Genomic DNA, 11032 nt, shown 5'->3' on the forward strand with positions numbered 1-11032 from the left:
CAGAGTGTGGTACTAAATCTTTATAGAGGAGCAGACAACCACCTCTCCCCAGGTACTAGTTGGTGCAGTTGGAAGTGCTGACATGTGGTTAGCAGCCCAATCTTAATCCACTATGCCATCAGGGCACTTTACAATATTGTGTAGTTTCACTGATGGGAAATGTCCAGAATTGGCAAATTCATAGATACAGGATGTAGATCAGCGGTCCCCGGGGGTGGGGGTGGGGGAGTTATTAATGGGTATAGAGACCATTTCTTTGGAGACCAGTTCTTGTTAACTGATCTGACATGGAGTGATGCGATGCCCTTATATACAAAAAGAACAGAGAAGCCAAAGCATCAGTTCTTTAAGATGAAGAACACACTAGGACAAAAGAGGCCAGATATCTCTAGGTATGTAATAAAAATAGGAAGGTGAGATAATTCCATTATTTACAATAAAAGCTGACATATCTTTATTTCAAGAGCTCTAAAACAACATACATAATCAAGGTTTTCTGAGGAATTCCAGCTTTACTTTTAAATAATCTTATTCCTGAATCTACTATTTCTCCAAATTACAGGGAAGATAAAGATGCTAAACTGTCTTAAAAATGTAAATATTATTCCTCTCATATGAGAAAGCAAACTAAATAAAGTCTATCTCGTCCTCTAAGAAACTATCTTCAGACTAGAAAGCAAATGGAACCAGGTAACATGCAGCCAAGAATATTTCAATACCCAGGTTAACATCATTGCATTACTGCCTTAAAAACTCTTGACATGCAAACACTACCAAAATGGACATAAGATGGAGATGCTTGGTTTATTCTTAGTGAGTTTTTTTTTTACGGAAATTTAATATTCTTAAAACCAAACCCTGACTACATTAACATGGATTTTGACCACCAGATTGCTATCCTAGAATGAAACCGGGTGGTAGTCCTTTGTTACACTGAGGCTGCAGATTACTTTAAAGGGCTACAATTTGGAGATGGTTTTATCATTTAGATAGAAATAGAAATTGTAGCAGCTGGCTTCCCGATTCAACACACAAGGCCAGCTTGCAAAATTCTTCCAACTTCTTATCATGCTTCCTGTTGTGTGAACTCAATGTGTTTTTGAGTTCAGTGTTTTAAACATAATTCTCCAAGATTCTCTAGGAATTTAGTTTTCAAAGGCTAAGCTTTTTATCAGTTTCTTAGGAACCAGTCTCTAATCATTTTTGCTACTTGCTATTATGTGCCTGAATTGGGAATTAAAAAGTGGTAATAGTGGAGCAAAACCAACATTAACAATTTCATTCTCTGAAATCACTGTAAATAGATTGACACACTTAAAATGGTCTTTTTTTGTTGTTAGCTTAGATTGCTTTCAAATTTGTTTTGTAACCTTTTATTTCCCAAATCTCTTCAAAAGAAACAATGAGACTCACTTTTCCAACTTGACATAACCTTGTGAACCAGTAAAAATTGCTAAGAACTGGCTCTTGGAAGAAAACAAAGATTAGGTCGAGCAATCCATAGTGAACAATCATTCTGGCTCACAGCAACTCAGACCACCCAAATTAACAATGTGTTACTGGACATCACCTCACACAGCAGGGACGAATAGTAACTTAAAAGATAAAAGGCAAGTAAGTGTGGTGAGGATGTGGAGAAACTGGAACCCCTATCCATCAATAACATTCTGCCATAGGGCGGATGCTGACTCACTGGGACCTTAGGTAGGGTTGCCTACACTGTCGATCTTTACAGGAACCAGACGCCTTGTCTTTCTCCCAAGGAGCATCTGGTGGGTTTGAACCTGGGACCTAGAGGTTAAATCAAGCATTAAATCTACATCTACTCATAGTGACCCTACAGGACAAGATACAACTTCCCTGTGGATGTGCCTTGTACTGCAGTAGAAAGCCCCGTCTTTCTCTCGAGGACCGAGAGGTTGGCAGGTGACTATTAAGTATTGCTAGTAGGTATGCAAAATTGTGCAGCTGCTGCAGGAAACAGCTGAGCTAGACCTCAAAAAGTACTTTGGACATATTGTCAGGAGAGAAAGGGGCAGCGAAAAAGAGGTCGACTCTCAACTAGATGGATGCAACTCTGGGCTCCAACAGCTGACGATGGTGCAGGATCAGGCGTGTTTTGTTCTGCTGCACATGCAGGGGTCGCTGTGAGCTGGGATCAACCAAACAACAACAAAAAGTTAAATTGTGGTCTGACCCAGCAATGCCACTCCTAAGAGACTCGAGAACAGGGACTCACATCGACACACGAATGGGTCAGCAGCACTTCTCACAGGAACAACGCAAATGTCCACTTGGAGAAATAAAAATGTGGTAGCTATCCACACAATGGAATACTATTCAATTACGTGAATGAACAAAGTACTGTCACAGTCTACACAGTGAACTTCAAAAGCATGTATGCTAAAAGAAGCTAGGCAAAAGTGGTCAAATACTGTAGGATTCCATTTATACAAAACGCCCAGAATAAGTAAATTCACGGAGAGAAAACAAGTGGTTGTCACAGGTTGGGGAAAGAAGGGTACTGGGAATGACCGCTTCTGGAGTCAGGGCTGCCTTTCAGGGAGAAGACAAGGTTCTGAACTTAGATAAACTCACTCACTCGGTCAATGCAGACTCATCGCGGCCTTATAGCACAGGGCAGAACTGCCCCTGTGAGTTTCAGAGACTGTAACTGTTCACAGGAGTAAAAGCTCTGTCTCTCTCAGAGTGGCGCGTGGTTTTGAACTACTGACCTTGTGGACTGCAACCAAACACAAACACTATGCCACCAAAGCTCCTTTGGACCCAGATACCACCGACATAAAAGGGTTATGTGAATTTTACTTCAACTTAAGAAAATGCCTTGGTAGTCTCATGTCAGAATGCTGATTCTGGAATTAGTGCTAAATAATCACCCCAAGTTAAGATAGCTTTAATACCGTCAACATTAAAGGATGTACTGTCTCATAAAGCATGTTCACAAAACCTGAATATGACCCAAATCAGGAAAACTGCTTAGAAAAATCTTCTCCCTCAAAATGAAATCTAGCGCTTCTTTGTTGATTTTGTCTTGAGTTAAATATTTAAAATTTCAAAATCCTTAAGGATTGTTGAGCTATGTTTAGAAAACACTTTTAGTGGCCACATATTTTCAGAAAATTCCCTCCACTGAGTTTTCATGTGGGTTTTATAATAAGCTAATAGTGCATAGTGTTACTTTTCATTGCATGGGTCAGAGTGTCTGATTTGTGGGCAACTCCTACTTGTCCCTTAATGATATATAAATTTGTCCTCTCTTTGAAGTGTTGGAACCACACCTTACTCTCAACAAATTCATCTCAATCACTTTCATTTGCAGCACATGCAACTTTTAAATGCACAGAGGTAAGACAAAGCAAAGTAATTGGACACATCTGTACGTGCTAAAGATACACTTTAGGAATGGATCTTACCTGTAACCCAGGGCCTAGCTGCATATGGCTTAATTTAATTAGTCCCAAACTCATTTTTAGGGAACCTCTGGCTAGAGAACATACAACCTGATTTCCATGCGGGAAACCTCCCAGTCACGCTCTCTGTATCGTCAGCTCCAGCTCAGACTGAAGCTAGCACGTACTGATGAGGCCATACCTTCAGTCTCTCAGAATAGTCACCGCCCAGCGAAGTTTCTGGAATTTCGAGACTGATTTTGGTTTTTAATTTTTCAAACTATAACAACATCGGCAGAAATGAGCTGTTAATGGATTATGAACTGTCACTGTACCAGTTTGCTCTAATGACAACTGCACGACAGCTCACTTTGACAGAATAATGTCTTCTAGAATAGTCTTAGCAATTTACAATCTATCACACAGTTTTGGGATGTTTCCTTGAGCAAGAATGTATGTCATAAAATACGGTTCACCATGGAAAACATTGCTAGACTTCCCATGTTTTATTAAAACTCAAGGTACTAAAAATCCAAATGTAATAGAAAAATCCAAGCACAAAGATGTTTTAAACACTTTAAACATTTCTGAATAACACTCTATTCTAAATCATGAGCACAAGGAAATTTTGGTATACTATTTATACCCTTTTCTTGGCCTTCCTTCTCTTAGGCTCCAATCATTCAATTGGAGAGGTGGCCAGGGTATCTGACACCCTTCACAACAGCATCCTATTATCTGAGTATTCTGAAATGACTTCACCCAATCTGACCATCTTGTGTAGTCAGCAAGTATCACCACTGAGGACATGCAATGGCTGGTAAGTGCTCAGCTTTTCTGACCAGAATTCACTCTAGCAGAGCCCTGGTGCTGATTCAGGACTTCTCTGCTTTTCTCATGGATATGAGCGATTCTGCCAAGGTTTCATTTTCCCCAGTGACTCGCAACTTTTTGCCGGTTTTCTCACAAGTTGCTGGAGGGTCCTATGAACAAATTTGAAATCAGTCCAAAAATAAAGAGAAAAAAAGAAGAAAAATTGCCAAAAAAGGGTTAAGATTCTGGCTTGAATATCTCATTTTTTTGTATTTGTCACCTAATGTGTAAATGTTCCCAAAAATCGTGTTAAGGAAGGTACAATTCGGTAGCATCAATTTTCCATTTACAGCTTTTTCTAAAGGAGATCCCTAGAAACTGCCACCTTAATTCTCCCTCCCCTATCAGTCCTTTCTTCAGGGCTTCAAAATCCTTGGCTCAAGAGTACTGAAGAATTAACAATACAATGACCAGCGGGAATGTGAACACTACTTTGGTCAAAAGAGGAACCTTGGGGAAAAGAGCTGACACCAAGGGCTCAAGTAGAAAGAAAATGTTTTGGAAATGATGGCAACAAATGTACAAATGTGCTTGATACAAACGATGTATGGATTGTTCTAACAGCTGTAAGAACCCCCAACAAAATGATTTATTAATAAATCAATTTCTTATGGTACTGGGTTCACAGATGGAAGAATTTGGAACAAGGGCTTTAATGGCTGGGGAAAAAATCAAGAGCTTTTTTTGAGGTGGGTGGATTTTTACTACCTATGCTAGAAATTAAATGGGGTTATGAGCTGAGATTCTTAACAGCAAACAAACAGCTAAAGCGTTACAAATAAAGTACAGCAAAAACTGAATAAAGCTTAGTCACCATTTTAGGCCTGACACTAATCAGTACAACCATTTGTAATTTTTCATTGTAAAAAGCACTTGGCTGATTTAAAATCCTTTTACAATATAAATTATATATATGTTTTTCTGTAACTCAAACTACAATGCGTTAGTCTATAAAAACAATAGTTTTTTTTTCTTTTTCCAGAGCTGCCCAAAAGTTCCCCTACTCCCATTTCGAATTTATAAAACTTGACAATTTGGAAAACATTTCCAGCATAGTAGTTCAGTGGTTCATCCCAAAATTCAAGTCCTGTTGGTAGACAGTGTTTCATGTTGTATTGTGCTGTGATCACTAACTTCATGTGGCCAAATGAAGTGTGAACACTTTTGATGGGCGGGAGCAATTAATGACAGTGGGATCCAGTTTAGTACGTTGCTGTTCACTTTCAAAACTAAATTGTGCTTCCATCCTTAAACTGAAAATGAGCCACAGCAAAAACGATCTGCACCACACTGAAAACTGCCATCTAGAATAAAGAACAACCCCCAACTCCTTGCCCTTGAGTCCCGTCTGACTCACAGCAACCTTAAAGAACGGGATAGAACAGCCCCTGCGGTTTCAGACTGTAACTCTTGATAGGAATACAAAGTCTGGTCTTTCTCCCAAGAGAAATCTAGAAGAGATCGAAAGTGTTTGTTGATTGATATGGAAGGATGAGAAGCAATGACAACAGGTGATAGTGTTTTTTAATCTTTTGTTAAAACTTAAAACTGCAATTATTCTAGCTTAACCAAATTGAGGTAGAGGTAGACCCTAATTTTATTCCTTCCCTATGTCAGAACTTAGGCCTCTCTGCTTACCTTGCAAATTTTTTCTCCCTAATTATATAAACATGATCCATTTGAATATGTTCTGATAGAAAATTATAGGAACATCGATATGGTACACTAAAAAACTCTAATTACTAAAAAACCCACCTACTTATAAAAAAACGTATGTAATAATTCCATTTCCTTCCTACCTGTCATAAATACATGTTTTCCCTTCAAGTATAGGGAAGAAAAAAAAGGGCAGAGAAACTATTATGCAAACAGTACAAAGTCACAAAATGAAGCCATGTTGGAACGTAACTAATAGGGTATGCACATTTTACGTTAGTGTCTAGTTTCCCTCTTTGAAGGTTACATATAAGCTTTGATTCATAATAAAGTCTCCCACTAACACCCTTTCCATACTTACAAAACAAGTTCCAATAAACAAAAATCTATTTCCACTTTAAATCACACACAAGAGCTATGTGATCAGAGGGATGCGAAACACTAGGTAAGGCCTGGTGGGTGGTAACTTCTTCATGACTAGGCAATGGGATCACCTGTTCAACCTCTAACGCATTGAAGTCAATGAAAATATAATCCAGACATCCGTGAAAGCCACCAACATAATTTGTGTAAGCAGGTTCACCACAAGCACTTTTCAGTTTGAAGAGATGGGTAAGAGCCATGTTGCATCTCTCCTCTTCCCCGTTGGAAGCCCAGTCTTCGTGTTCCTCTGCAACGCTGCCACTGATGGCGAAAGAATACATGCCTGTGGACGGCGTACTGTTAAAGTCACCGCAGAATATAACTGGTATGCCAGGGTAGAGATCACACGAGACATGTCTAATGTGAGCCAGGGCTACTGCCATTTGAATGAGACGAATGTACCCACCTGTGAACATATAAAAAAAATAACATAAGTACCTAAAAAAAGAAAACTAGTAAAATTGAGTGTGGTGATGACTGCACACCTCTTTAATGTACTTAAACCATTGAATTGTATGGTACATGAATTATAAGTCAATAGAACTTTAAAAACAAAACTTACAAACTACAGTATCTAGGTGACACTGGAGACATATTTATGTAAAACAGTTTTAACAACCTTAAGTCACCATATATAAGTCATTTATGAAACCAAATAAAGCCTACCTTTTGGATGCCAGTAGAGATGGGTGTTAGCAACACAAATCTTTTTAGAAGATCCCTTTGTCGACTGAAGAACTGAAACCTAAAGCAAACAGAAAGTGTCGGGAGTTCATTTGGAGTCTGCCAAACCTCCTGAATGCTTTTTATTCAAGACTATCAAATGAACTGACATTTTATTCTGTAGCTGCCCCTTACTGATGAACCAAGAGTAATTACCAAATCTGATTTCTGTTACAGGAGCTTGTGCATGTATGAATAGCACTCTGCATAGGTTTTAGTAACAGTCCATAATATAAAGCTAATCTGAAAATAACACATTTTAAACAAAACTAAATTTGGATGGCGGTTCACTGAGTTAAGAGCAGCCTTTGGAATCAGGGAGGTTTAAATACCCAGTCTACCATTTACAGCAGTGTGATCTGGGGAGAGACATTTTCATCTTAGGTAATAAGAGACAGTATCACTCAGCATCTCTTGGCCTTGTAGATTCAATTAAAGACACTAATTAGATGAACAGGAAGTAAAGCAGGCACTCAAAAAATGTTAAGTACCTTACTAAATCAATTACTTAAAAATGCTGGGCAAATACACCAATGAATGTTTTAAAAATAAGACAGCCTTAAGCCAGTAGTAGTTAGCACCTCTGCCATTGATGGCATCTGTAACTGACTGGGTGAGCATCCTGGCTCCACACTTGTGCGAACTTGGATAAGTAAACTCAACCACTGAATCGACTATAAATGGGAAAAATCAAGCAGGATCACTGGGAAGATTTAATGAGCCAATGGCAAGGAAGTTACTGTTTATGAAGCACTTCATAAAACACGCAAGGCACTTACATTTTAAGCAGTTGAAAACGGTGCTGGGCAAACAAAGTAAATATTAGCTATTACTGTCACGGTAGTACAGCAGTTCTCAACCTGTGGGTCGCGACCCCTTTGGAGGTCGCCATATTTCCGATGGTCTTAGGAACCGAGACACCCAGACACCGCTCCTCTATCCCTCTCTAGGCAGGGCCACCCACAACTTGAGGAACTGTACTAAAGGGTGGCGGCATCAGGAAGGTTGAGAACCACTACTGTAGTAATTGGTGTCTGCCTCGCCCACTAAGTTGTGACATTATGAGTCTCTCCCGTTCAGGGCAACCTGCAGCAGACCTGGCCCGCTGGAGGGGCTCAGGAAATATTTCCCCAATGAAAGAACGGAAGTCTTCCTTTGATCGAATCGGGTTTGTAAGCACCCTCCCGTCCGCCTACACCCACACACCCCACACCGTGCGGCCTATAAAAAACGGCCGGCCGGTGAAAGAAGAAACAGGTGGAGCCACTTTACCTGAAGGACAGAAGATCTCTGGAACACCCTTTCCTGCGCGGGTGGGTATAAAGCTAGTTTCTCGAGCAGTTCTTTGTGAAGAGGGTCGGATTCCAAGGCTTCCTGGAAAGAAATGTCATGTTGGCTAAGAAGGTTGAACTTGGACTTGCGGTAGAAGGTGGCCAGGCCTTCGTGCTGCTTGATTCGAAACACGCCCTCCAGCCCGAAAGCCTCGAGGGCCGGCACCAAGCTGTCTGAAAACACTGCTCGGTCGACCTCCTGCAAGCAGATGAGGTCAGCGTTGTAACCCGTGAGCTCTTTTTGGATAAGGTTCTGGCGGTAGTCGAGCTCCAGGGCGTAGGGAGCACAGTAGGGGTACAGGACAGTCCGGGAGAATTCCGTCTGGGCATACGTGTCGGCCAGGATGTTGTAGGAGACCGTACGGATGAGGGAGTCGTCTGTCACCTTCTTGGTGTAAAGATGCCGGTGGTCAAAGGTGCAGGTGCCAGGACCCGCCTCCACGGGGCACACACTTTCCAGCTCCCGGCTGGGCCCGAAGCGCTGACCATTGCCTGGGGTGCAGTGCAGCTTGAGCCGTAGCCCGATGTCAGCATTGGTCGGGGCGTAGACACGCTCGTTCACACCCGTCTCGATCCAACTAGGCGAGGGAGAGGCGGGAGACAACGACGAGGTGCCCTCGCCCTCGGGATCGGATGCTCTAGGTTTGGCTTCCCTGTACCAGCGGAACAGTGAGCCGGCGGGGTCCCCAAATTCGAGGCTGAGCTTGGGGCACACCGGAAAGCCAGCCATAATGTAGCGTGGCAATTGCAACTCGGTGAAGGCGGGTGGGTTGCGCTCCACTTTGTACTTGACGTCGCCGATCTGTAGGACGGCGCCGTCCTGCCAGGCATCCACGTTGAGCACATCCTCAGCCACCGCCTCCTCCCGGTAGTACAGCTTCACCACGGGTTCGCAAGAAGCGCCCGGCTCGAGCCCGGGCCCTGCACCAGCCGCGCCGCTGCTCGCGTTCGGCCGGTTCTTCCTGCTCTTCTTGGCGGCGACGGCCTTAGCATGGCCCTTGAGAGCGTTCGTGGCGATCCGGCTAAGGGCCCGACCCAGCGGCTCGCTCTGATCACGCTGCATATTCTTGTGGCTGCCGTCGGCCAGCGCGAAAGACAAACTCAGCTTGGGCTCCGAGGGCACGCAGCGCACTACCGCGCGCTCCATACTTCCAGCCGCCGTCTCGGTCACCGGCTCCGCCCGCCCGCGCCGCTCGGCCACCGTCCGGACCCCACGAAGCGCGGCGCGGACGCTGGGGAGTCTCCACATGAACCTGGTGGCCCCGAGGCTGGCGAGAGCGACGGCTAAACGTGCCCTAGCGTCAAGTGCAGTGAGAGCAGCCGCCGCCGCCGGCGCCGGGACCCATTCAGTTCCTGCGACGTACGGCCGGCACGGAAAGAGTGCGGCACGCTTCTGCAGCACACTTTCGCCAGGAGCGCTCACGCGTTACTTTTATTCGTAATGTCACCCATTTCACTTTCCTCTCGGAGGAAATGTCTTATTCCAAATGGAAATTAGAGTGGGGAGAATACTTAGAGGATATAGTGGCTTCAGAGGTAAATATCAGCGCCTACATTTTTGTCGAAAGTGGAGTTCAGAGGTAGGAGTTGAAGGTACCTCAAACCGGAAGCGGCCGGGGGTGTCGCGAAACCTCCGGGGCCGGAGGAGGCGGAGCCTCGCTTAAACGGGAGGCGTCCGGCGGTTTTCTCGCGTGGCTGCGGGCTCGGAAAGCCAGAAGGTTCCGGGCTCTCAGCGGGCATTGCCAGCCTGTCGCCGGACTTGAGGATGCGTCCCTCCATTCTTCGTCGCGTGGCAGTCCCAGCTCGCCTTCTTCCGAGGTGTGGCGGGCTCGCCTTAGGTAGGCTGCAGCTTCCTCACGCCAAGCTGAGCCTCTGGTAGTCGATGACAAACACTACATGATAACTTCCCACTCAGCACTGACTCTACATCAAGATCTACCCGCATTGCGTCATAGTTAAGCCTTATAATTCGGAAGTTGCTCCCCTCAGCCATCGCTTAAAGATGTCGAGTCCAGAGACACGATCCGATCTGCTCGAGGGCACTCAGCTAGTAAATTGTCAGAAACAATGAACGACCAACGGGGCGGGTGGGGGAGGGGGGGAGCAGTGCCTTTTTCATTGACAAAGAGATAGGAACCCCAACCCTAAAGCTATTGTTGTGGAGTGACTTCTATTACAAGATTACAACTGAGCTTCACAGGATTTTCTTAGCTGTAGAGGAAGAGCCTGCAGGAGATGGACTGATACAATGGGCTCAAACGTACCAATTGTATGGATGGCGGCAGGACCAGTCAGTGTTGGACACAGGGTTGTCCCTAACAACACTGGACTGCACAGCCCCTAACAACAACAACATACACACTTTCTAATGCCAGGACACTTTCAAAACTCCAAAACAAACGCCATACCGGTTAGCAGTCATTCATTTCCCATCTCCCTCACCCCCCACCCCCATGATTGCTAGCCTATTTTCTGCCTCTATGAGTTGCCTATTCTGCACATTTCACATGAGTGGGATAGTGTATTGTAGTAGTTTAAGTTGTGAGGATAGCTTATCTCAGGAGGAGAACTAGTCTCTGACCCTTGATCATACCCTTATTTTCCCACCCTGTTTTG

General features: G+C 43.9%; 1 protein-coding gene across 2 annotated transcripts; it reads right to left on the minus strand.

Moving 5' to 3' along the window:
* Window positions 1-396: 396 nt before the first annotated feature.
* PDE12 (phosphodiesterase 12) lies at window positions 397-9791 on the minus strand. 2 transcript variants are annotated; one of them, XM_075550003.1, is made up of 3 exons: window positions 8358-9791; window positions 7029-7107; window positions 397-2152 (listed from the first exon to the last, which is right to left on the minus strand). In XM_075550003.1, exons 1-3 carry the CDS (start codon window positions 9663-9665, stop codon window positions 2109-2111), a joined length of 1431 nt encoding a protein of 476 aa, XP_075406118.1. In that variant the 5' UTR covers window positions 9666-9791; the 3' UTR covers window positions 397-2108. The 2 variants fall into 2 exon arrangements, with proteins under 2 accessions (XP_075406118.1, XP_075406117.1); XM_075550002.1 differs by lacking the exon at window positions 397-2152 and adding an exon at window positions 2165-6768 and having other exon boundaries at window positions 8358-9789.
* Between the last annotated feature and the right edge of the window lie 1241 nt (window positions 9792-11032).

The sequence above is a fragment of the Tenrec ecaudatus genome, chromosome 5 (genome assembly GCF_050624435.1).
Source record: "Tenrec ecaudatus isolate mTenEca1 chromosome 5, mTenEca1.hap1, whole genome shotgun sequence".
Classification (NCBI taxonomy): domain Eukaryota; kingdom Metazoa; phylum Chordata; class Mammalia; order Afrosoricida; family Tenrecidae; genus Tenrec; species Tenrec ecaudatus.

Coding starts and splice junctions, on each gene's coding strand:
- PDE12 (XM_075550002.1), bottom strand. CDS start 9,665: ATGTGGAGACTCCCCAGCGTCCGCGCCGCGCTTCGTGGGGTCCGGACG. Junction 7,108..8,357: donor AGAGATCTTCTGTCCTTCAG/GTAAAGTGGCTC, acceptor TGTTTGCTTTAG/GTTTCAGTTCTTCAGTCGAC. Junction 6,769..7,028: donor TCTCTACTGGCATCCAAAAG/GTAGGCTTTATT, acceptor ATATGTTCACAG/GTGGGTACATTCGTCTCATT.